The sequence below is a fragment of the Podarcis raffonei genome, chromosome 3, assembly GCF_027172205.1.
Source record: "Podarcis raffonei isolate rPodRaf1 chromosome 3, rPodRaf1.pri, whole genome shotgun sequence".
Classification (NCBI taxonomy): domain Eukaryota; kingdom Metazoa; phylum Chordata; class Lepidosauria; order Squamata; family Lacertidae; genus Podarcis; species Podarcis raffonei.
Genome location: NC_070604.1, coordinates 90,715,760 through 90,742,874, shown reverse-complemented (window position 1 = coordinate 90,742,874; position 27,115 = coordinate 90,715,760). Strand labels below are relative to the sequence as shown.

Here is a 27,115-nt window from a genome sequence, read left to right as displayed (position 1 = left end):
GGGAAAGGAGTCTTTAAAAAAAAAAAATACACATCCCGCGAAAATGGAAGTAACAAAGCAAGTTGCATGTAATTACTTGGACTGAGTTGCTTACATTTATAGAATAAACGTGATGTAATAAGAATGTTTAAGTTCTTGATGTGGAAATACAGAATATAGTAATTGTTGTGGGACTGTATTTGTTTTAGCTATGTCTGCCTCTCTAAAACTTTTAATACAACCCATATTTAATAAATAATAATTAGCCGCAGAACTTACTGAGCATCCCACCCCTGCAAGAACCTCCATAAAAAGGAGTCTCTTTACAAGTAATTTCAAACCTAAGAGTGAACACTAGTGGAAGAATATGATAAATCCACAGAATTGATAAATCATCATTAGTACAAAATTCAACTTGCAAGCACCCAACTATACACAACACATGACAGGACTAGTACATGATAAAGGCAATGTATATTTATTCACTTTACAAAGGAGGGCAGTATTTGGTTGCAACAGCTCCAATTATAGACAAATAACTGTACATTATACTGGTTAATGGCTCAAAACCTTTACCCAACCTTGCTCTTAAAAATTGTTCATACCACTTCAGTTTAATTGAACTAATGGCAACCCCTGTTCTGCCCCGAAGATTAAAAATTCCTAATAAATGTATACGCGTTGTGTTACATTATTCACAAGCATCTGCCCCCTCTTTTCATTTTTTTTTTATCCTTATCCTTCCAAAGATGGACTCTTGTCTCTGGGTCAGCATTAAACTTATATACAAGCTCAATTAAAATTAAGAGGTCAGGAACCACCAATGAACCTAATTTTCTTTTGTTTTTCTGAAGTACAAGAAAAGTGACTGATTTTACACACACACACATATAAAAAGTTTGGTTTCAAAAAGAAAATGCTTTGCTCAGCCTGATTGGCATTGTACCACTGCCAAGGCCTAAGTAATTCGGTTATGAGCGAATGGACATGGGCGGAGAGAGAGAAGAGGAAGAACAATCAACATTAAGGTCTTACAAAAATATTTATTCTCTTCCAAAAAATGCAGCAAGGTGCCAACTGGAAAAGTACTTAACTAAAGAGGGCTAAGGTAGAAGTGGTCTTCATTCCATCAGAATTTGGAACTGTTGAAACTGAGCTGCAACAAGTTTATCATCCAAAGAGCCTTGGTAAAACTATTTCATTCAAGATGCAAAATGAAATGTCCAGAAAATGGGGGGGTAATCTTTGCCTACTATGTAGAAGAAAAATCTTTCACTGTGATCCCAGGAAGTATAGGACAGGCGGTAAAGGAATAAGAAGGCTGGCATTGTTACACATTCTGGGCTTGGAAATACAGTGTCCCAATATGCCGTCACAGCCGTTGGGGCCAAGTATCCCTTGTGTGTTGTAAGCGGTTTTCAGCGTGGCAGTCCAGAAAGTTTTGGAGGCCAGTTAATAGGAGTTTTCGCCCCCTTTTAAAGCATATGCTATTCTTCTTCACTTTCATTTTCTGGATCCAAATCTGATTCCCCATTGATTTCTTTTTCTATAGCCATTTCTTGTTCGTCACCTGAAAGTTCATCTCTTTCATCGTTCTCATCGCTTTCCTCTTTCTCATCCTCTTCATCCCAGTTCTCCTGCAGGAGAAGGTGACAAGACACGTGACTACTGTGATCACTTTTAAGAGCCTGACCTCCAAGCGTGGGGAAAGGAACTAATTGGGAGCTTTTACTTACATCTGAATCATTTTCTCCAGCCATCTCATCATCCGAACCTTCCTCTGATGATTCTGTCAGGACAGAATGCATGAGGTTTGAGACAGACCTTTCTTCAAAGACATACTAAGAGCGTGCACTACTATATGCTAAAAAACTCTTTCATTTAACCTATTGTTCTATTAGTTCGGAAGATCCAAAGCAATTTTACTGGCAGAAAAAAACAGGCTTAATTAATTGAGGCTTAATTCAGCAATGTGGAATCATTCTCTTCCTTACCAATTGCAGTCGTTAAGACCAAAATGCTACACGCACAAATCTAAATCTGAAACAAAGGGGCCACGGCCTTAACAGAGCCCATCTTGTTCCCTGATAGCTCCCAAGGCACCTCCACTTAAGTCCCTTTCCTTACCTTCTTCATACACCAGCTTTGCAGTCTGGTTGACATCAGGCACATCCTGAGTCTGTTCCAATGCAGCAACCTGAAAAGAAATGTTGGCATTAACAGGGGCTGTAGCAATATTTTATAAAAGGATGCCATTCTACCACATGTGTAGAACTTGCATTACTTCATAGAAAGTAAAATAAATTGCGTGCAATTAAAACGCAGTGCTACTCGGAGAGCTTGTTTGCGTTCCTGTTGGATGAGAAAAGGTTATGATATAAATAAAAGCTTGGTGGATGTTTCAGAAGTTACATTAAATGTTTGCATCTCTAACACCTGAAAATTGTAAGGATTAATGAATGCTGGAAAGTTATCCTTCATTTAGAAAAGTATGTTACTGTAATATAAAAATAATCACACAGAGACATACATGTCTTTCAAAATATTTCCAAAGGAATATCCTCGTTTCTCTGTAATAGATTATGAGGAGCCTTCTGACATCTTAAAGACTCAAAACGTTATTGTAGCAAAAACTTCCATGGGCTAGAATTTTGTTAGCTGCTCAGATGTATTCAACACAGTAGGCTGAACCAATATACTGCAGGATATATTGTCATCAAGATGACAATGTGGGATTTAGTTCTGCTTATGTCATGACTGGAGCAGGAACCGGCAAGCCACTCCAGTATCCCTGCCAAGAAAACTCCATGGACAAAGGCAACAGGCATATAAAGGTTATGACGCTGGAAGATGAGCCCCTCAGGTTGGAAGGCGTCCAACATGCTACTGAGGAAGAGCGGAGGACAAGTACAAGTAGATTCAGAAGAAGAAGAAGCTGATGAAGCGGCTGGGCGAAAGCCGAAAGGACGCTCAGTTGCGGATATGCCTGGAAGCGAAAGGAAAGTCCAGTGCTGTAAAGTGGTGCTTGAGGAGACTCTTGAGAGTCCCATGGACTGCAAGAAGATCAAACGTATCCATTCTTAAGGAAATCAGGCCTGAATGCTCACTGGAAGAACAGATCATGAAGTTGAGGCTCCAATACTTTGGCCACCTCATGAGAAGAGAAGACTCCCTGAAAAAGACCCTGATAGATGGAGGGCACAAGGAGAAGGGGACGACAGAGGAAGAGATGGTTGGACAGTGTTCTCGAAGCTACAAACATGAGTCTGACCAAACTGGGGGCGGCAGTGGAAGACAGGAGTGCCTGGCGTGCTCTGGTCCATGGGGTCACGAAGAGTCGGACACGACTAAATGACTAAACAAGAACGACAACATGTCACGACTATTAGCTTTTAAGGAGCAACAGGACTGTGAGAAATACTGTACAGTACTATTGAAATCAATTATTGCACCCAGAAGAGTACAAGCCATGATTCTTGTAATATGTAACATCCCTCCATTCTCACATTCATAGTTTTCCTGTGCCCTACAACCCACTTCAACTCACCTGGGTGACAATAAGGTAGAGTTTCCCATGTAAGCGAGAGAGCTTCTGCAAAGTCTTCACTCTGCTCTCCATAAACTGATATAGCATTGCCAGCTGAGGGACCAGATCCGGCAACTGAGGAGGAGAGGGAGAAAGCATTTGTCTCTTAACAAAATACATGGGAATAGTCAACATTTTACTGTAGCACCAAACCAGCTGCAATATTATAAATATTAAATATAAATATTAAATATACACATATACACAGAGTGGTACATTATCTTCCACTTTGATTACAGCAATATGCTCTACGTGGGGCTACCTTTGAAGGTGACTTGGAAACTACAATTAATACAGAATGCAGCAACTAGACTGGTGTCTGGGAGCAGCCGCTGGGACCATGAAACTCCTTGTCCTAAAATATCTACATTGGCTCCCAGTATGTTTCCAAACACCATTCAAAGTATCGGTGTTGACTTTTAAAGCCCTAAACGGCTTCATGCTCGGTACACCTGAAGGAGTGTCTCCACCCACATTGTTCAGCCCAGACACTGAGGTCCAGCTCTGAGGGCTTTCTTGGTAGTGACGCTCATCCTGTGGAATGCCTTCCCATCAGATGTCAAAGAGACAACCAATTACTGGGTCTCATCTTCTGGAATATGACCTTCTCTGTGGTGGCTCCCCAGTTTTGAAATTCCATTCCATGGGCATGAGACCAGCAGCATCAGTAATGGTTTTCTCCCACGAAGCAAAAGTATTACAGGTACTAAGAATTAGTGTCCAATTCTTCCTTTCTCCCCACCTGATGTTAGATGATGGGGAGGTGGGCATATCTGGACCAAACAGGGAGGCCCGAATAGGCACACAGGTTGGATTAACACCACTAAGTTAATCAATGAGAGACACCATTGTTATTTGTCACTGGACTGCTGCAGTGGGGTTTCAATTTTTGAAGGTGTGATAGTCTCAATATCAGCACAATTCAGAACCATGGGCAGAACGCAATGTTGCGCATGTGAACTTCTGCTTGCATGCAATGGGGCTTAGCATTAAGAATCAGTGAGCTTTGGGACAGGCAAAGAATTCAGGTCACACAAATGGGATCGTTGAAGCACAAAGTTGGGATAGAGGAGAGCGTTGAAGAGTACTTACTGTTGAAAGGTAAGATGCATGTATAGTTAAAACGGCTTTTAGCCATCGAACCATTTGTGAGGCACTGGAAAACAAGGAGTAAAGAGAGTGACCTGCATTTACTGACATGGATTAGAAAAACAATACAAAGCATGCTTCATATCTCAAGATGAAGAACCCAGCCCACTTCACAAAGGGATACAAATGAAGAAACTGTCAGAAATCACGATGTGCACAATGCACCATCTGTGTAAGCAGTACGGTTCACAGCAGTGGCATTTACATCAGCCCAAAGTGCAGCATGGCCTCGCTCACATTTTTTTTCCCCAAAGCAGATGAGAGTGCACATAGAAAGCTACCTCAATGCAGAATTACGACCATCTAACCCAGAATCACCTGGCTCCCCAGGGTGTCAGGCAAAGATCAACCAGGACAGCTCTAAGTTATTATGACAGATTTAGCCATTCCGTCATCTTTAATAATTGATGAATTTGCAATAGCAATAACTATCAGTTTGCCTGAAAGATAAATAAATCAGATGCACATCTGTCTGTGGATGTCACCCAGCCATGCTGCATTCCTTTAAAATGGATACACACTCAAAATGCACATCTGGTGCTACTAACTGAACATTAATGCTCTTTTAAGCACCACTACTGCTGGATCGGGAGACTATCATTTATCACTGTCTAACAGAAGGATGTATCAGAGCTGTTATAAGGAACTTTCCTCCCTTTTAAATATTGATTAGTACAGTTTCAGATGTTTTTATGATCTTTAACTGCTGGTTATGTCTCCTTTGATAGTAACTCATTTACAGAATTATGTCATATATGTTGACCGCCGCCCTGAGTTGTGCTTTCACATTTTAATGAAGAAAAATACGTAATCTCTGCTTACCTATATGGGTGCCCTTGCAGCTTTTTTGTGAGCTAAAATGGAATAGAGAAAGCAGGCACAGCTATAACAAGACTGATATAAACAGTTTTCTTCAGTAAGGCAAATATAAATTCTCAAGTGTTCAAAACCTTGCTTCCAAATAGGTTTGTAACTCAGCTTTCTGTTCCATTTGCTATTTTATTCATCATCATCATCATCATCATAAAGTATTATTTATAGCACAGTTTTGTTACTGGAGCACAAAAAAACCAAGAAAACAGTGTACTACATGGCAAACCAGATTGCAAAACCTTATCTATCAACATCAGCTTATTAAAATATTGGTCCATTGGTTAAATGCTGGTTTCAGACTTGTTTTTTTTTAATTTTTACACAAAGGGCTGCACAAAGTGAGCCCTTGGTTTAACCAGTGATCATTCAGCAAGTTTGATTATAGTGTGACAACTCTGTTGAACACTGAGAAAGCAGAATGGAACTTGATATAAAATTTAAAATCATGCACTGCACTCATTTTTAACCACAAGTTACAACATAATGTGATGTTTCAGTGTTCAGCTGCCATCAGAATAAAAGCCAATGGGCAAATTCAAGGCAACATGCTGTGGCTTGTGTACAAATCGGTTTGGTTTCTACACACAGCTGTTTACTAGTCTGAACGGCAAAATATAATTTAAAGAGAAGCCTCCTGCAAACGAGCAGAGATGGTTCATAGGGATGGGTTGTGCCAAATTAATTGCCATTTATTATCTGCAATTATGATCCCTAAGTCTCCTTCTAGAATTTACATGAAAACCAATAAAAAAAATATTTGGATAGTCTGAACAGCGTAACTTCTGTCAAGTAGCACAGCGGCAATATTCTCCTCTGAATATGTCATGGCAGCCATTCCGCTTGGAATAATGCAATGAACTACGTTCACTTATAATAATAATAATAATAATAATAATTTATTATTTGTACCCCGCCCATCTGGCTGGGTTTCCCCAGCCACTCTGGGCGGCTTCCATAGAAACCAAAAATACACTAAAATATCACAGATTAAAAACTTCCCTGAACAGGGCTGCCTTAAGATGTCTTCTGAATGTCAGGTAGTTATTTATCGCTTTGACATCTGATGGGAGGGCGTTCCACAGGGCAGGCGCCACTACCGAGAAGGCCCTCTGCCTGGTTCCCTGTAGCTTTGCTTCTCGCAATGAGGGAACCGCCAGAAGGCCCTCGGCGCTGGACCTCAGCATCCGGGCAGAACGATGGGGGTGGAGACGCTCCTTCAGGTATACTGGGCCGAGGCCGTTTAGGGCTTTAAAGGTCAACACCAGCACTTTGAATTGTGCTCGGAAACGTACTGGGAGCCAATGTAGGTCTTTCAAGACCGGTGTTATATGGTCTCGGCGGCCGCCCCCAGTCACCAGTCTAGCTGCCGCATTCTGGATTAGTTGTAGTTTCCGAGTCACCTTCAAAGGTAGCCCCACGTAGAGCGCATTGCAGTAGTCCAAGCGGGAGATAACCAGAGCATGCACCACTCTGGCGAGACAGTCCGCGGGCAGGTAGGGTCTCAGCCTGCGTACCAGGTGGAGTTGGTAGACAGCTGCCCTGGACACAGAATTGACCTGTGCCTCCATGGACAGCTGTGAGTCCAAAATGACTCCCAGGCTGCGCACCTGGTCCTTCAGGGGCACAGTTACCCCATTCAGGACCAGGGAGTCCTCCACACCAGCCCGCCCCCTGTCCCCCAAAAACAGTACTTCTGTCTTGTCAGGATTCAACCTCAATCCATTAGCCGCCATCCATCCTCCAACTGCCTCCAGGCACTCACACAGGACCTTCACCGCCTTCACTGGTTCTGATTTGAAAGAGAGGTAGAGCTGGGTATCATCTGCATATTGATGGACACCCAGTCCAAACCCCCTGATGATCTCTCCCAGTGGCTTCATATAGATGTTAAAAAGCATGGGGGAGAGGACGGAACCCTGAGGCACCCCGCAAGTGAGGGCCCAGGGGTCTGAACACTCATCCCCCACCACCACTTTCTGAACACGGCCCAGGAGGAAGGAGCGAAACCACTGCATAACAGTGCCCCCAGCTCCCAGCCCCTCTAGACGGTCCAGAAGGATGTTATGGTCGATTGTATCAAAGGCCGCTGAGAGATCCAGCAGAACCAGGAAACAACTCTCACCTTTGTCCCTAGCTCGCCGGAGATCATCAACCAGCGCGACCAAGGCAGTTTCAGTCCCATGATGAGGCCTGAATCCTGATTGGAAGGGATCCAAATGGTCCGCATCCTCCAGGCGTGCCTGGAGTTGTTCAGCAACCACGCGCTCAATCACCTTGCCCAAGAATGGAAGATTTGAGACTGGGCGATAGTTGGCCATACTGGCCGGGTCTAAAGATGGTTTTTTAAGAAGCGGTTTAATGACCGCTTCTTTCAGCGGATCTGGGAATGTTCCCTCACAGAGGGAAGCATTCACCACCCCGCAGAGCCCATCGCCCAGCCCTTCCCGGCTTGCTTTTATTAGCCAGGATGGGCAAGGATCAAGGAGACAGGTGGTTGGTTTCACGCGTCCAAGCAGCCTGTCCACATCCTCGGGGGTAACGGATTGAAATTGATTCCATGCAACTTGACCAGACAGAGCTCTAGCACTCTCCCGCCCCAGCCCTGCTCCCACGGTGGTGTCTAGCTCCTTCCGAATATGAGTGATTTTATCTGCAAAAAACTTTGCAAAATCGTTGCAGGAGATCTTGGGGTCTTTACAAGGCCCCGGTGGTAAAGGTGGTTCCGTTAAATTGCGAACCACCTGAAAGAGTCTCCTGCTACTATTTTCTGCAGATGCAATAGAGGCGGTGAAGAAAGTCTTCTTCGCCGTCGCTATCGCCACTTGGTGAAATGCATTCTATGCAGATATTACTAAGATACAGTGCTGTCTGTTTCCATTTTTCAGAACAACCATTTATTTCACTTCTGGTGCTGCATCAGGTTTTATGTGACAAGAAACTAACCTTGTTTTCATAACTGGCTTTCAACTTGACAAGGAACAAAATTTTGAGAGCTAAAGGCCACCCCATTTCATATGAAAGAGACATACCATTCCAGTTTATGACAAAGCTTGTGTCTGCCTTGCTTAAACTAAGACTCTGGTGTAATGTTGGTATTGTAGTGACTTATAATAAAAAAAAATTACCTCATGCAGCAGAGGAATGACAGAGTACACAGGCATTCTGGCTACTGTTTTCTTTATTATTGCTTCCTTCTTGGTTTGAAGCACTTTCTGTTAAAAGAGGGGAAAGCAAATCAGTGAAAGAACCATGTTACTAGCTTGTGCTTGGCACCAAAAATGCCCTGTATCAGAAGCCAGTGTGGCATATTGGGTAATGCACTGTAATTCAACTGGTAAAGCCAAAGTTCAAAGTCCCATTCATCAGATGGCCTTGGACTAGTCAGTCAGTCAGTCAGTCAGTCAGTCACACACACACACACACCCCTCAGCTCATTTGGTAGAGCATGAGACTTAATCTCAGGGTCATGGATTCAAGCCATATACTGGGCAGAGGGTTGGACTAGATGACCCTCGTGGTCCCTTCCAACTCTACAATTCTATGAATATAATGCAAAAACAAATGGGACCTACAACAAAATGTTTCAACGTGGAGTGGTCATGCTCACTATTAAACTTGTCAGCCATGCTTTCTTCAACAACACTTGAGTTCCAGCCACCCTCCCACCAGGTTTTCAGTTCATTCCATACAGATACCGCATGAATGCACTTCCGCTCACGCAACATGACTTCACCTTCCCCTCTTCCCCCCATGCATACCCCAAATCTACTCCGGAGTATCTCCCAACTCTCCCGAGCAGATTTTGAGGGTGCACAAGGGAGGGTGGTCCCTTTGTGCAAGTGAAATTCCATTCTGTGTGTGCACAAAACAGTACTGGATGAAACGCTATGACAGCATTCTGTGACTGAGCAAAATTAGTCCCCCCCCCAGAAGATTTCTTTTGGTACTTCTGCAAATTTGGGGGTTCCCCAACTTTACAGTCTCTCCCCCCCCTCCCTTGAAAACATGTGCTACCATTTAAGCAACACAACTCACAGCCACATCGAAAATAGAGGAAACACATGGAACATGCAACCCTGGAGTGTGGGTAGCCTGCTGCATGAACAGGCATGCAGTAACCAAAGCAAACCCCTCATTTATTTAGTTCTATTCTACCATTCAGTAAAGCTTCCAGGGTGACTTACACACAAGCAATACATAAAACCTAATAAATAAAATACTAAATATGGCTATTTGGTACAAGAGGGAGTCCTCCCTAACCACAACACTCTTTACACTTACATTTAGTATTTCAGGATCACTGCTTTCCAAACCCTGAACTAAAAGCACTGCAAAATTGTCCGTCTGTGGAAGGCCTCCCGTTGACTGTTTCATTTTCATCACATCAATATCCATTGCACCAAGGCGGTCTTCAATGCTCTCCTATACAGCAAGGAAAAAGTCATTCTTATTTGCACAGCAAGGGGCACTGCATACAGGACAATATCCCCATAATTAAGCTTTGTGGTGCTTTTGATGGCACCCACCAATAAGCCAAATCCCTCTTCAGAGCACTACAGTTGCATGTGGAAAGACCAGCCATTCATTAAGCTTAAGGACAGAACAAAATCAAGAGTTAATGGATGACCAGGAAAGTGGGGTGTTCTTTATCAGTTTTTGCTTGGGGGGTGTTGTTACTGTGGTGGATGTTGATTCTTTGTATCTTTAGCTTGTATCTTATGATTTATGTGGAAACTGTTCAATTTGTTTGTGTACTTTTTGATGTTTGCTTATTGTTTATGACTTTTTATGTTTGTAGTTACATATTTTTTAAAAAAATATATATTCTAAGCCGTCCTTGGAAAGGCAGCATACAAATAAAATGATTTAGTTTCAATTCCCTGGGTTGAACTTTTGACCACTTCCTGTGAACCTTTGAACTGTCTGGTTAGAATAATCACTTAAAAACAAATAGCAATCATTTCCCCACCACCACCACAAAACATACACACAAAGTGGCAATACCTTCACAGGTATATATGCCATTGATATGGCATACTGGCCAGACACACTGTGCCTCAACACTGCCCCGTGTGAACTGAGAATGTGCCCCAACACTGCCCCACAAATGTACACTATAAAGAAAAGCAAATGGGAAAGCAAAGAATTGTACTTCAAGGAAGCTTATCCACTGTATTTGGCCTTCTTGTTGAGAAACCACAGGGATCCCAGAACACAACGTGGAAGTTAGTGTACTGAAGAAATATCTAAAGCGCATTCTCCTCCATAGTGTGTACTGTACAGTCATACATGATGATTGTGCTGTGCATTTATTCTAGGCCAAACATCAATTCACCTCTCTACCAGCTGCAGTAGACTTTCTTTTGGTCTCCATTTTCTCTCCACGAAATGAAGGTTTGATAGCTGCACTATGTCCAGGAAGTCCAGGCATTAGCGTTTTGACTTCTGAGTTGATTATGGGAGTTTTCACCTTTTAAAAAAGAAGAAAAGATATCTCCATTTGTACGAGTACAACTGCCCCCCTATTTTACACAGTAATTTTGATCTTGTTCCAATTTAATTTGCACAACAGATATTTCACTTGAAATGAAAACTGTTCTTTTAAGAGGAAAACATACCTGGCAGCTAGCTCATTATTTAAACAATTTAAACGGTAAGAAAAATAACAGAAACAAGATACTTACTAAGCAAACAGAACTGCAGGGTTAATACCTAGAATTTAAATTTTATGATCTTTAAAATGCACTTTAAAAAAAACTCCTCCTAATAACCTGTTGAAATCTCTTGTGCCTTAGGAACTGAAACCCATTATTGCTGGAATGGCAGAACAGCTAATGCCGCCATATGCAAGTTCTCAGTTGCCTCAGTTTTTTTGTTTTGTTTTTACACCTTTATTAGTGACTTAAACTATACTGATTGCTAAGATTCAATGGGCAGCTGCTAGGGAAAGGCAAGCTCTCCAGTCCCTCCTCCCAGGAAGCATATTAAGAGGAGATACAAGGTAGGTAGACTGATTACTCCTTAAGTCATATATGTGGGTGGAGGGTATCAAAGATCAGCAAAAGCATGACAATTTCCCATGGGATTTCCGTTTGCATTCTTACAGCAAGGTAGCAGAAGCTCAAATGGCCTTCCCACATTTTCTTTTATTCTGCCTGTACTGAGACCTGTGGAAGTGTCTGTCTCTCCCCGCCCCCCCAGGCAATGAAAATCCTTATGCACAACAGTAGGTCCGTGGGCCTTCTTTGAGTAGAACTTAATTGGGTACAATTTTTGAATGATATGGCTACTTTAACATGAATTTGTTTGCAAGGAAAGTCTGCATTTTGGAAATCTTAGTTTTGCCAAAGGTCATAAACTGAACCACTGGCACCATCCATGCTCAATTTGTACACAGATAAGTATCAAAATAAGCAACAGCTAATAGCACCAGATGCATGACAAAAACAGAACTTACATATTTTCAGTAATTACAGGACAATGCTCTATGCATGTCTACTCAGAAGTAAGCCACACTTATTTCCCTGGGGCTTATTCCCAAAGATGATTAGATTGCAGCATTATTTTGGCTCATTAAGCAACACTCATTTGGCTCATTAAGGAACTATCCTGCTTACAATGAGTCTACTCTTTTGGTGGGCTTTGTTTGGATCCTAATTATAAGGGTTCCTAGAACAGAGAGGCATGCCCCTGTGAGATATACAAATTGCTTTCCATCCTTTAGGTATGCTCAGACAGCCAAGAGAAATGTGTCATCATTGGAATTCAGCAAAAAGCGAAACCAAGATCAAAGTCATCACAGCATACTCGAGGACCCTTAAACTTTCCCTTCCTTTGTGGTTAGCGTAGCAGAAGAAGCCCTGTAAGTTCACTGTTAGAAAGCTTACATTCGCCCATCTATGCCAATACGCAAGTGGATAAAATATCAAGAAACTGAAGACGAAACAGTTTTGTAGGTGTTGTTAAAGACAACACACTTATCATCATGAATATACACGCAAATCCATCATTTTAAACATATCCATAGCAGAACTGAACTATGTGTGCCAGAGAAATTCTAATGGCTGGTATGTATCTTAGGTTCAAATCACCTTCATAGACAAAAATGCCAGTGTATTTAAAAATACGTTCTGGGATGCCACCATGAACTTGCCATTTTTTTTACTCTATGTATTATATCAAAGAAACCAACATCTCCATTATGAAAAGGATTACTTAAAAACAGATTTCAATCTTACCTTTGTCACAGCCATTTCTGTTTTAAGCATCAAGGTCTTCTGAATGTCTCTTACTAAGCACATATGTGACTCTGTAGTATTCACAGGCTACAACAGAGGGAGGCACAAAAATAGGTGTCAGTACTTTCACAGGTCAGTAACAGTTTTTAGTCACAGTATCCAAGTAGTTTCAGTAACAGGGAAGACTCTTGAATGAAAGCTTTTTAGGTTGTCCACTTCCCCCAATCATGTAACCTATGTATAAACTAAGCTAACAAAGTTTTAATTGCAACTGAATTGCAAAAACAAGAGGCTATATGAACTTTTAATTAATGAATTTTTAATTATGAAGCAAAATCAAAGCTTTCCTGAAATATTACAAGGAGCATCAGATAAAACTCAGCATGAAATAGTAATAATCTCAACTTAGATTCAGATTCTGTATCAAGGCATCAACTTTTGAGTTTCAAAAAGACATCACATACCACTCTCTCAATGACAGGCTGTAAGGAGTTTCCATACATAAGTAGCAATGATTCCTTATCGGAACAAAATGCAGCTGCTAGAATAGGGATTGGCTTTGGCGTGGTATCACTTCCCACTCCAGATGTTGCTACCTGGATTGTACATTTTGATGTCAATGGTTTTTTGCAGGAACTGCAAGGAAATGAGTCTGTTAAATATTATATTCTGCACACCTGTCTCCGCAGTTTTAAAATCTCTTCACAGTCAAACATGGGAGCAAGCCTCACAACCTTCCAAAGCTACTTTTTACTGCCAATCAAAGCTCAAGCTCCATAATGGATGAAGTTAGGCATTAATCTGTATACAATCCTTCATAAAAAAAATTATCCCAGGTTGGTTTGCCTTGACAGAACCAACCAAAGACCATCAAGTAGCCAATCAAATTCTTTGTAGTATGTCATCAACACAACTACCTTAGAGTTTGAATGCTGTAGAATAAGAGAAGAGGAGTTTGGATTTGATATCCTGCCTTTCACTCCCTTTAAGGAGTCTCAAAGCGGCTAACATTCTCCTTTCCCTTCCTCCCCCACAACAAACACTCTGTGAGGTGAGTGGGGCTGAGAGACTTCAAAGAAGTGTGACTAGCCCAAGGTCACCCAGCAGCTGCATGTGGAGGAGCGGAGACGCGAACCTGGTTTCCCAGATTACAAGACTACCGCTCTACAGAACAACAGCTACCATGTGCTAAAATGGCAAGGAGAATAAGCCTCAAGTTTGCCATTTTGCTGACAGGTTAACAAAGGCAAGTTATATTTGGTAATCAGTGGCAAACCTGAGTGCCGCCCCCCCTCAATTTCACAGTCCTCTGCCTCAGTCATTTAAAACAATTCAAAAAGTACAGCTGAAAGGACTTCTATTAAAGATCAAATTATAAGACAAACACAAATATTGTGCTTTATTAAAAAGAGTATTCAGTGTTTCAGATATATCCAAACTGAACCTTGCTGCCAACAAAGATTTGCCCCACTACTCTCTTCCACGCTTTGGTAACACACTATTGAAATAGAGATGTGTGTATGTTTAAATACCAACTTACCCATTCAAGACTTGTTCAAATAAGTGCAACTGTCCATCTCTGCATACAACTGCTAGTTTAACTGGCTGAAAAGAAATAATACATCATCAGATCACAAAACAACTACCATATCAATAATTCAGATATTTTCTCTACTTCTATAAATGTGGTCAAATAGGTTAGTTGGTTAGAGTATAGTGCTGATAATGCTAAGGTTGCAGGTCGATCCCTGTATGGGACAGCTGCATATTCCTGCATTGCAGGGGGTTGGACTAGATGATCCTCAGGGTCCATTTCCAACTCTATGATTTTATGAAATGTTCATCAGAAACATTTACTATAAATATAACTTAATTATTTAAAATCACAAAGTTTATTTTTAATGGCTGCTTTTTAAGTTCTCCAGTTATACAAAATAGATCAGAACTGAGCCAAAATAGTTTCTACACAGCGGCATCAGAAAATCAACAGGTAAGTTACATTTCCTTACCTCCTCTTTGCTTTCTGACATTGTCAGGTCGATATGGATTGGCTCATCTGTAGCCATGAAACTCATTACAGCATTCCTTTCTTTCCTGTCTGATCTCACCTGCCTTGGGATATAATAGTGACAAAAATTAGGCAAAATTAACAAAACAATGACACCACAGTGTAACATAAGCACATGCTCAGAGAACCCTGGAAATTCATTTCTGCACTGAACTGTGAAGGCGTAGAAGCCACGTTTTTCATTACATCTGTTCACAGCAACTATCCAAAATCCACATTTCTGATCATGGAGCTTTTTGTGTTTCTAAGTACATTTCATATTTTGGGGTACAAACTGACAACACTGATTGTTAGGGGGAAAGTTACATACCAAACATTGAGTAACCGGTCGTGCACTGCTCCAGATAAGAAATATAGCCCTGTAATTCCATCGAAGGGTTGGTTTTCATTGGGAGGCCGTACTGTGACGAACATAAGAGTTGAAACTGCTGTAGCATGTCCTGTGAAATGCTAGAGAAGAAATTTTAGAAATGAAACCCAATTAAAAAATGTAAGATAAAAGATCTGTTCTACACACCAGTTCTACCAAAATCAATGGGATTTTCTTACGAGAAAATGAATTTAGGATTAGGATGAAAGGCAAGTATTAAAGAAACCACTTTTAAATCCAATAACAATAAGCTTATATGTATTGCAGCAGAAGTTGTAAGTCTTGTGTTTGGGATAAATGAAAAGGTAAACTGGTAACGATGTTTTTTATCCAAAAAAGAAATGATGTTCTTTTGTGAGCTTGAGCAAGTCATTTTAAGAATGCATTTCAGTACATTAGATCATTATCTCATGATGTTATTGCTTTCTATTTCTCCAATCATTATTCTTTCCACAAGAGTTAATCTATTCCATCTTTCTGTAGAGCTTCCCAGAAAGGTAATATAAAAAATGTCAGGTTCAACAATCAAAGAGGCTCCTTAGAATAGCAGGAAACCTATTACAAATTACTTTTGCATAATAATGCATTACAGTGTCTTGGGGTGGGAGGGACAGGCAGCTTGTCATTCTCGTGTGCTCAAAGGTACTGTATTTCTGCATGTAACGGAATCATTTTTCCAGAGTTAGTGGGAAAATAAGCACAGGGCAATCATTGGTCAGTGTGCTTCAAAAGAAACAAACTTATAGGTCTGGGTATATCTGTCATTTGACAAGGATATATCCAAATCTGCCTTAGGAACATAGCTAAGTAGAAAAAAAGGCTTCGAGCTCATCAGCTCAACAACATAAATTGTTGTGTTAGACTGGGAACCGCCTTAGAAAGCTTTAGACAAACTACTGTTGTATAAGGCAATCAATGGCTATTTTTCTCATCTCCTGCTTATAAGCTTCCTACAGGTACCTGGTTGGTCTCTGTGGGAAACAGAACCCTGGACCAGACAGGACTTTGGTCTACTCTAGCATTACACTTATGTTATGTTTAACTAAAAATCTGAAGAAGTGTGCATACACACAAAAGCTCATACCAATAACAAACTTAGTTGGTCTCTAAGGTGCTACTGGAAGGTCTCTAAGGTGCTGATGGAAGGAGACTTCCCTGCCCACTCTTTCCCATGGCAGCACACCAAAAAGACTCTTCCAAAGGTTGGGAGACCCCACAAAATCAAGCAAACGTAACAGCTGAGATTTGAGAGTAGACAAGAGGCTTCTTCTGGATCAAAGAGCCTTTTGTCTGCTTAGGGAAACCCCTGGACACAACTCTATGCTTTTTCCATAATGCAGATATAATTTGGTGAACAGGCTGCTGGCAGTGCTCAGACACAGCCAAGGAATCTCATGTCCTCATTCAACTGTCAGCCAGTAGAAACCACATTGACAGTATCATCACAGCAAACCTTCCAGCAAACCTCTATCTTAAATTATATTACTTAAACAGGATGAAGTGAAGCAACTCAGTTCACCGTAAGAAGTTAGCAATCTTCCCTATGTTCTTATTTACCCCAAGTGAATACTTACTCTGTAGACTTCCTTGGTCTCCAGGTCCCACAATTTGATAGATCGACCAGCTGACAGAAGCATCTTTCCATCAGGACTGATGCATAGTGAGCTCACACTGCTGTTATCTCCTTTCCATTTGCTAGAAAGTTTGAGAAGAATGGGAAGAACAGTGAGCACAGCCCTGGCAAGAGTACGTACCATGGCAAAAATAAAGGGAGGGGCATTTAAAATAATAGAATTCTGTAGCCTCAAAACATTTCTTTCAAGAGTGTTAAATGTGCCATGGGAAGTGATTTGCAAGAAGTATTAAAATTACCAATAAAAACAGTTAAAAGCAAGTAATTAAAACATTTAAAAGATCAAAACACATCAGCATCTATATATCTGGACAGGCTTGCCTAAACAAAAATATTTTAAGCAGGCACCAAAAAGAATACAGTGAAGGAACCTGCCTGGTATCAACAGGCAGGGAGTTCCAAAGTACAGGTGCTGCCACAGTATTTTACAACTGTAGAATGAGTATTACATGGCACCTGTAACAGAACCAGGTCCACAGATCAAAGCAGTCGAGTGGTATGGTAATCCTGGAAGTAAACTGGTCCCAAGCTGTTATGGGCTTTATTTGCCAATAGCATATATATCTTAAATATATAAAAGTGCATGTAGCTTTTCAGGGCTCATCAGAACTGTGCCAGCTCAGCCCACTCAAATACTGGCCTCATTTGTAACAGCTTAAGAGACCCACACAACTGTAGTCTGGGCATTTGTATGCTAACATATACAGGCAACCTCCAATTTGCATGTGGGTTGTATCCCAGGTAATCGTGATGGTGTGATGGTGAAGTGCGCATAAATCAGACCCACCCCTTTTTTCTGGCCACTTCCAAGTTGCCATGATGTGCGGGTGCATGGCCACACATCAACTGGTTGTTGCCTGTATGCCAAGTGCAACATGTAAATGTTAGGCTGAGCAGGGAAGGCAATGAAATTATGTGTAAGGTCTGTAAATCTGCATAAGGCTTCCGGGATTCCAAATCATATATATTTTGGTTTAGCCATTCCTTGCAGAAGCTCAATAACTTCAGAGAAGCCAGAAAAAATAAGTGAGAAAGAAACATTCCCTTTTTTGCAATGGACAACTTGATCAACACAGGAAGTCTCCTATTAAATTTGCATGCTTTAATCTTCAGAAAATGTGCTTTAATAACCAAAACAGATAAATAGACCTTGTGCTTTCTCCTGCCCGCCCCCCTTTAAGAAACTTTAAAATGCTGAGCTTCTTCTGAATCCAGGAAATACTCCCAAAGACAGAGTTTAAATGCACCTATCTGAAATAAAGTCAGATTCACTCCTGTAATAACATCAGTAGTGATATTATCACTGTACAGCTATAAACATCTCCAGGCACCTGCAACATCTCATCTCTCATATACCTATGATTTTTATCTCATGTTCTCTACACTGAATGTGCTCCCTGATTACAACTAAAATAACTCACAAATAAATCCTTTTAGCAGCAAAACAACCTAGCGTCCACACAGCAGCCACCAATTTAATTGCTACATAAAGTAAAGGCCTTAAGCTCCCCAACTTGAATGAGAATTCTTACTGCATGTACATCATAATATAGAGGAAATAATTTGCTGCAGAAAATATGCCATTTCCCCCCCCCCAAATGTCTTAAACCTCCATGTATGGCATCTACTCCAGCAATAAATTCTCTGTAGCTGTTTTGTGTTGTTTTTAAAACCAGACTCACCATTTCACTTTGCACGTCTGTGTGTTCCATTCCACAATGTGTTTGTCATCTGAACAGCTATATAAGCAGCCATTGTCCTGGTGCCACCGTACACAGTTTATTTTACGGTCATGACCACTCTAGATGAAAAGAAAAGGTTATTAGCAAGTAACATCACTTCCCTAATGGGGTTAGATCAATCTCTGCTACCCTTCTGTGGCCACTTCAGTACTTTTGCAATAACATTTGTCACTTGGGGCGCTTGTGGATTACTCTGTGCTCTATCATTCACACCCAGTAACTTCATGCTTAGGACAAACTTCTTCAGGACAAAGTAGTGGAAAACACATGGCTTTGTTATCCAGGGTTGAACTAGACATAGTAGCAGCAGGCAGACCATGTTTGAACCCAGATGGATTGTTATTAGTAGTAGTAGCATCGTCGTCGTCGTCGTCATTTGTTGCTGCTGCATTTATATCTCACCTTTTTCTCCAAGAAGCTCAAGCTGACAAACATGGTTCTCCTATTCCTAATTTAATCCCCACAATAACCCTGTGAGGTAGGTTAGATTGAGAAGCAGTTACTGTATTTTTCGCTCTATAAGACACACCAGACCACAAGATGCACCTAGTTTTTGGAGGACGAAAACAAGAAAAAAAATATTCTGAATCTCAGAAGTCAGAACAGCAAGAGGGATCGCTGCGCAGTGAAAGCAGCAATCCCTCTTGCTGTTCTGGCTTCTGTGATAGCTGCGCAGCCTGCATTCGCTCCATAAGACACACACACACACACACATTTCCCCTTACTTTTTAGGAGGGAAAAAGTGAGTCTTATAGAGCAAAAAATACAGTAATTTTCCTCATCCAACTACTGTCTCCATCCCAGGTAACACCATGCCCAATGAAAAATCCTGAAGAGCCCAACAGCTTGCCACATTCTTCTGACTTTTTGGGTTGGTACTAATAAAGGTGCTATCTAAGAGTGGGCGTTGGAGGGTTTTTTCTCTCTCTTATGGACCAAAATGACTATATCCTTGTTTTTAATTGTTTGAGTACCTCTTTCCTGAGCTGTCCCATAATCACTACATCTAGTCATACAAGAGATGGGTCCACTCTCTCATGCTCTTCTACTTTTCAAGTTCTCCCTGAATCATTTTAAGAAGGGGGCTCTACAGCATTACCATGGATATGAGGATCTGCAGAAACCCCTCTAGCAACAGGACAGAAGATGCAGAAAATATACCATTTTAAAATGTGTCTTTAAAAATTGTACAATAAAAGCCACAGCAAGGAACTACAAACTGTGACTTCAAGTGTAACCCTAGGAAAACTGTGAAAAGTGGTGGAGCAGATTAAAACAAATAACAGGTAACATCAAATTACATCACATCATTGGCATGCAGGCAAAGATTGCTAGAAACAGCCCGGCAGGCCAAAGGTTCCCCATTATAGGTACCTGAACTTGCTTATTACTGACATATTGAGGAGGTTTGAATATTTTATGCATTTGTATAACATTTCTAATCACCCTCCGAAATTGTTTACCTTTTGGTAACTGCAGCCCAGCAGAAATGCATGATGCAAGCCACTGACCTACTGCCCAAATCCCAGGGAATACTTCCACAATATCAAGGAAGCGAAATTTGTCCATCTGTGTCATGAGACCCTTCAGGCATTTCAGCCTGCTTCTGGCTTAACTGGAATTATCCCCCTTGAATTCTTTATACATCTTGCTATTCCTTTAAGTTCACTTACCCGGACACTAAAATACATGTTAAAAAACCACAGGTCCACCAAGAGAGATCCTTCAGACACATTGTAATTTACCCAAATATTAACTTTCCATCTTTTCAGTCACAGACAGGGAAGTACATTCTTTTACAAAACCTAAATAAGTTACTTATGAAGGACTTTGTTAATTTCAAGTAAAATTCATATAAGCAGCACACTGTCAGAGCTGCATGAAATTTGGGTAATTTATTCTCTTATCTTGTCATGTATTTCACCAAAAACACAGGCATTTCAGGTTCCCATGACACCTTGCAGGTTTTACAAATTCCATTTCTAACTGCTTCAATGCTTGAACCATTTTATGTGAGTTATGATTAAGCTAGTCTAATAAAACCTATGTTAAGAAAAATACAATTTGTTTTAGTCGTAGAAAAACATTGAATGTTGTTGCAAGTAATACTTACTAGTTTACTCTGTAATTCTCCTCTTATTGTGCTGTGTAACAAAATGCTGCCAACTGCAGTACCAATAGCCAAAAGATCTAACTGTTCACCTGCTTCTGCAGCTTCAGATTTCCTCTTCTTTCTCTGAGGGCCTTCCTGTAAAGCGATCAAATGAAGACAGAAGAAATAGTCTGGTTGGCTATATTAAATTACAGTTTTACAGGCAAGGTCAGGGATAACCAATATTGTGCCCTCCAGGTGAAGCTGTAGTCCAATTTGCATCTTTCCTGGTCATTCTGGGTTGGGCTAATGGGAGTTGCAGTTCAACACCTGGAGGGCTCCATGTTTGCTATCCTTGGGCAAAACGAAACAAAGTTTATTCACACACTGAAGGCGATGAACTTAGAGCCTTAGTTGTATATTTTAAAGAAAACCCAGAACAAAACCAAGCTCCTGCTTTAAATGCTTTATTCCCCAAATGAGACAACCTATACTCAATATTAAGTATTGCCTTTATTCCAGTAAGGGCCATGTTCAAGAGCAAGTTCAAAAGCACGGGTTTTGCTCTTTTTTTTCTCGTCTCCAAAACAAGCTAAAAATATTCCGCAAAATCTCTCTCCCAGCCACATAAAGAGGAAGGCATCATTTTCAATTTATTCATTTAAAAATACTATGCCAAATTATGTTATTCACCTAAGGCTACAAAAAGAGCTAAAATGAATTAAGAGGCAATGTTGTTCTTAACTGCCACCTTAAAAAAAAATTGGGCCACAACTCAAATCATTCCGATCCAGTTATGCTTCTATTAACTCAGGTGGATTGTCTCACTAAGTAAACAATGGACAATCATTTTTGCTATAGTTTCATTATTTTAACTGATTTTCTATCTTCCTTTTTCTTCCAGCAGCCTGTAGGAACCCCTCCTCTCTTTTTTAACTTGTTTCTCTGAATCTCTTTATTAATCCTCTCCCCCAGTGTGCTTTGCTCTCGCTATCCTCTTTGTAGTATGCATCTAGTCTTCCCTCTCTGCTTCAGTTCCCTCATAACACTAAGCCAAACCATGGCTTAGTGTGGTATTTCCCAGAGAGGAAACTGTCGCTGCTGCATTCCTCTCCCAATTCTGCTGCCACCATGCTACCCAGGGTAAAGCAATGGTTTGACTTAGTTCATCATCCAGACCACAAGCTTGTAACCAATAACCAAGCTTGTAACCAAGGTATTTTTTCCCTTAATTTTTTTTTTTAAAAACAGTTTGCAATTTGCCTGGAATGAGACAAACCACAAATGTGAGTTTTGACAACATACTAAGCCAAACCATGGCATAGCTCTGGGCAGCACAGCAGCAGGACAAGGGCATGAGTGCAGTGGCTGTTGTCTCCTCACTGGGAATCCACATGCTCACACAGTAAGTCAAGATTTGGTTTAGTGTTACTTGCAAACTGGGTTTCACTCCGTGCTACCATGGATGTGAGCCCCACCCTCCATTACCCCCTCTCTTTTCTATTTCCCTGCCCCCAGGTTTATGAGGCCCTATTTGTTTATAAAATTAAACCATTTTTTCTGTTTTGTTCCACATAAATCGCAATTCCCTCCTCTCTAGTTTCAGTTTCTATTTTGCTGTTTCTCTGCAGGCCGGCTCCCCTGCCCCCAGACCAACATCTGCCTTCCAGGTTTGTTAGTAATACTTCCCAAGATTTTCACCCTTCCCACAAGTGACACCAGTGAAGGAGTCTCAGGCGTAGGCAAGATACACAGCATGACTGGCAGGTGTCAGTCTGAAAAATACTGTGAACTAGCCACCACACAAAGAGCATATTTGATTTCTCGCCTATAAACTCACTAAGCTGATTCTCTCTGAACTGCTAGCATGAAAACCTGGTCTACTTTCTTAAACTTATTTTAGGTTTGTACTGTTTTGAATTGAGCTCTGCACAAGCCACAAGAACAAATTTTGGTTTCTGGCACCTAAAGTAGAAAGGAGAACCAAAAACATATACATATCACTTATATGTCTATATGTATGTACATACATTCATACATACATATGTTTACATCATTTAAAATCTTACTTATAAATTAACATCTACAACTACACTAAGCTTGTTGGACTACAAGTCCCATGATCCCTGACCACCGGCCATCCTAGTTGGGGCTGATAAATCCAACAACATCTGGAGGGCCTAGGTTGACCATAAATGGTCATTTGCTTCCAAATCAGAATTGGAAACATTTACGGCTCAGCTTCTGATTCTGTTTTAGAATCTTACTACAATTCATACAAACCATTTTTGCCTGTTTATGACACTGCAGTGAATCACAGTATGTCTGAATCAGGATGTGAGGAAAGGAATCAGAAAGTGTGGTCTGAGTATGTGTGTGTAGCTTTAACAATTGTACCAATTGCTAAAGTAATTTCATTTAATACAAAAAAACCACCTACACACAAAACAGCTCTCCACTAAATGATTATACCTTTCTATGCATAAATTCAGATTTCTCCATACTAGAAGATTTGTCAACAAATTTAGTAAGCATTTGGGTTCTTAATTCTAAGGTTACAAGTAAATCATATTGAATGAAGTACTGATTTCAAAAGCCAACACTGTCAGTTTTAGAGATGTTAAGGCTTTTTGGAATCCATGTTATCTAAACATGTTGTCTTTCTCTCTGCAGACCACTGGTTTTTTTTACAGGTCTCAAAATACAGTATTAAGATCGGGGGGGGGGGGCAACTTACTCCTGATCAAACTGGGCATGGACAGAAGAAAGAAAGTACCCTGAAATATAGACTGCCCAGGTTGTGTTGAATGGTGCCAGGAAATCTGCTTTCTGTTTTATACTCATCTCCAGGACATTCTTAGTTTTGGTAGCAAGCCTTCCCTCTTAAAAATGTGTAGCCCTTTTTAATACGTTAAAAGGTGTTGAGGAATGTGTGATGTTACAATACAGTATATAGATAAGCTTCATGTGACTAGAGGTGTTTTAGCACATGAATTCTTCTGATCAAGAATACAGTCGTACCTTGGAAGTTGAACGGAATCTGTTCCGGAAGTGCATTCGACTTCCAAAACATTCGGAAACCAAAGTGCGGCTTCTGATTGGATGCAGGAAGCTCCCGCAGCCAATCGGAAGCCTCGTCAGATGTTTGGGTTCCAAAGAACATTCACAAACAGGAACACTCACTTCAAGGTTTACAGTGTTTGGGAGCCAAAATGTCCAAGTACCAAGGCGTTCGGGATCCAAGCTACAACTGTAATGATTTTTATGTATTATTAAATAACATGAGCAACATGAATGGTTCAAGCAAGGGTGTTTTAGTTCTGCAACATTTTGAACAGAATTGGCTAACAAATGTGCCTATGGAAAAAAAGTTTATGTCTGTACTTTACAATTATATGTGACCATAGAAAAAAAATGTGCACTAAATTTCTTCTTTCAAAACCGCACTCTCTCTTGCTACAAGACTAGCAGTAACTTTGCTGCATTCCTTGGAAATCCAAGATAAAAAGGAAACTCTTCTAAGTTTGTGAATGATGTGGTGATATAGAAAAGGCTGCCTCTATTTATTTGTTCACATATCAGATTTAGTACAAAGAGCTCACAAGGCCACCGTTCCATTGGGATCAATACTGAACAACTGATGGAATGTGCAGAAAATATCTGAACTAACAGAAAAAGCAGGCTATAAATAAAATAGTAAATTAGGACACCAAGGCTACATTCTAAACACATTTAATAGGACTAACATTTGAATAAACAGGGATGGGGTCTTGCTGAAAAACATCCATGTGCCAAATGAGGACAAATGTTGCAGCACAAGGCTACAGACTTCAAAAGCAAACTTTGAAGCAATCCTTACAAATAACCCTGTGAGGTAGGTTAAGAGGCTGTGACTGGCCAAGGGTCCCCCCTGTGAGCTTCATGACTGAATGGGGATTTGAACCCTGATCTCCTAAGTCCTTATCTGACACTTTAACTAATACACCACACTGGCTTCCTAGAGTACTTCTGCTATGGGGCAGCTATATAAATTAGGTAGGTAAATAAATAAATATGGGGAAAGCAAAACGTCAGAGAAGGATCTGAAATATTTTCCTTGAAGCATGAATTTGTCTTATTCTGGATTGAGATTTGAGACTTTTTTCCTTTAAAACATAAAGTGGTATAGGAATGAAAATATTAACAATAAGAAATCTCATTGCCAAAAAAAGGTGCCTAGACATTCTGTTGTGGCAACTGTAACCTAGGTTTAAGGTGCCATTTGGCAATTAGCTTCTATATCTCTTACACGGCTCCCTTGCCATTTATCCTTACTTTCACTAAAGAAATTGAGGAACTAGTTTGACACCCCTACAGTGATCACCCACTGGAGTAAATTCATTTGCACAGGATGAAGTAAAAGGGTGCACTGAAGAACATAACCAAGGTGGGGGGGGGGGCTGCCCCACATCCTCTGTTACATCAAGGATGCAGCCCACTCCTAACTTGATCTGGGGGGGTGGCGATTTATTTCTTAGTATCACTGGAGTAGAATAGCATTGTGGAGACTGGCTTCCCACACCACCCAAGGCTGAGTCCTCAGCATCATCTATGAACTCAGGAACTGGGTTAGGAAAGGGGAGGGGAGCCATATCTCAGTAGTACCACTACTTGCTTTTTTATGCAAACCACCCCAAATTCAGCCCTCCTGCGTGAAACCTGAAAAGCTACTATACTCCCAGAGTGTGCAGATGATAGGGTTTTTTGGGTTTTTTTAATGGAATAATGTAGCTCCCTGAGTTCCTAACTTGAGATCTTGTTTAGAGCTTGGGGGGGGGGAGAACTACCACCCAGAGCTTCTTTACAGATCGAGGCTAGGCTACCTAGTCAAGGCCAGGATGCGGTTTCGCCCTGGTGGCGCAGATTCCACTCGCACGGGGCGCAAAACTCCTCTCTGCCAGCCACCATGCGACGGCCTCGAGGCGGAGCCACAGCGGAACACATGTGCTGCAGCTGCGGCCCAAGGGAGCCCTGGTGGTGGAGGAGGTGGACGGGGCCCGCTAGAGCAGAAATCCTCAACCCCCCCCCAAAAAAAAAAAGGATTGGGGAAAGAGAGGAAAACCCCATTCACCCCCTATTGCAAAACCACTAGACCCCCTACGAGGCCAGGCCAAAAAGCGCTGGTTTTTCCTCCTGGGCACCCGAGGCCCAGCCGCACGTGAGGAAGAAGCAAGGGTCGCTGCTGCTTCGGTTTTTTTCAAGGGGTGGGGGTGGCCTCTCCTTTCCTGCCTTCCCCCTCGTTCCCTCCCCGCGAGGACTGACAGGCTCCCTCCCGTCGGGGGAGGCGAAGGAGGCCCAGCCTTCCCTTCCCGTCCCGCTCCGACCCCCTCCAGCCCTGGGGGGACGGGGATACCTTGCTGGACGACGGGCGGCCTCCTCCTCCTGCTCCCGGCGGCGCCCAGGCCAGGCAGGTACAGGCGGCGCTGAGGTGGGCAGAGGGCACGTACTCGTGGTGCAGGCGGCTGCTGCCCGTCTCCCACACGCGGAGCCGCCCGTCGGGCCCCGACAGAGCCACCAAGCGCCGCCCGTCGGGGGAGAAGGCGCACGGGGCCGCCGCCGCGAAGACCGGCAGCGCGCCGGTGGGGGCCGTGGCCGCCGCCACGGCCGAGGCCTCTTCTCTCGAGCATGCTCCTGCCGCTGACGCCGACGCCATGGCGCTCGCTCGCTCGCTCCCGCACTCGAGGCCCGGCCCTCTCTGCTCCCAGCAGGCAAGCGGGCGGCCCCGCGGCAGCCACGTGGTCCGGAACCCCCCCCCTTCTCCCCGCGCAGGCGCACTCGCCTCGCGCGCCTCGGACGCGCTGACGGGGTGCAAGGCGTCTCCTCTTGCCCGGGGTAGCGCGCGCGCAGGCAGGAAGGCAGGGGCTTCGCTCAGTCGGCCGAGGGGCGGGCACAGCGGCTCGGCTCCTCCAGCGTGTGGTTCATAGCTTTCCACTTTTCCCTTTTCTTGCAAGGAATACTATTCGGAATAAGGGAATGTCCCTTTAAAAAAAGGGAAACGTTGACAGCTATGGTGTGGTTTGGTCGCAAGCCCGTGGGGATCTGTAACGCGTGATCCAATGCTTAGGAGTTGAGCTTGGGAAGCAACTAGTTGTCATGTTTGGCACGCCGCTATTCTGTCATAGCGGCCCTTGAGGCACTTCTCCACCCAGTTATTAAAAATAATAATAATAATAATCATACCGGTTACGCGCCGGCAATGTGAAACAAAGGAAAGCTAGGCGATCGCTATGGCTGACTTGAAGCTGCAACCCGGGAGTATGCCTCAGTGAGCGCAGTAAAGGACCCCTGGCTAGTTGAAGTCCATTCAAAGGCGACTATGGGATGCGGCGCTCAACTAGCCTCTGAG

The 27,115-nt window shown here is 42.1% G+C and overlaps 1 protein-coding gene and 2 non-coding genes across 3 annotated transcripts; all 3 read right to left on the bottom strand.

Moving 5' to 3' along the window:
- Positions 1-441: 441 nt before the first annotated feature.
- WDR43 (WD repeat domain 43) lies at positions 442-26,483 on the bottom strand. The gene is made up of 18 exons (XM_053382975.1): positions 26,123-26,483; positions 20,752-20,886; positions 18,579-18,697; positions 16,838-16,958; positions 15,204-15,343; positions 14,835-14,937; positions 14,366-14,430; positions 13,290-13,461; positions 12,826-12,912; positions 10,923-11,057; positions 9,869-10,009; positions 8,713-8,799; positions 5,537-5,568; positions 4,658-4,721; positions 3,527-3,640; positions 2,107-2,176; positions 1,716-1,768; positions 442-1,616 (listed from the first exon to the last, which is right to left on the bottom strand). Exons 1-18 carry the CDS (start codon positions 26,420-26,422, stop codon positions 1,467-1,469), a joined length of 2,088 nt encoding a protein of 695 aa, XP_053238950.1. The 5' UTR covers positions 26,423-26,483; the 3' UTR covers positions 442-1,466.
- On the bottom strand, positions 12,314-12,392 carry LOC128411679 (small nucleolar RNA SNORD53/SNORD92). Its single transcript, XR_008329886.1, has one exon. It is a non-coding gene; the product is annotated as a small nucleolar RNA SNORD53/SNORD92 (small nucleolar RNA).
- On the bottom strand, positions 16,632-16,714 carry LOC128411680 (small nucleolar RNA SNORD53/SNORD92). The gene has a single exon (XR_008329887.1). It is a non-coding gene; the product is annotated as a small nucleolar RNA SNORD53/SNORD92 (small nucleolar RNA).
- Positions 26,484-27,115: the final 632 nt, after the last annotated feature.

Coding starts and splice junctions, on each gene's coding strand:
- WDR43 (XM_053382975.1), bottom strand. CDS start 26,422: ATGGCGTCGGCGTCAGCGGCAGGAGCATGCTCGAGAGAAGAGGCCTCG. Junction 2,177..3,526: donor TCTACCTTATTGTCACCCAG/GTGAGTTGAAGT, acceptor ATTTCTTTTCAG/GTTGCTGCATTGGAACAGAC. Junction 1,769..2,106: donor AAAGCTGGTGTATGAAGAAG/GTAAGGAAAGGG, acceptor CTGTCCTGACAG/AATCATCAGAGGAAGGTTCG.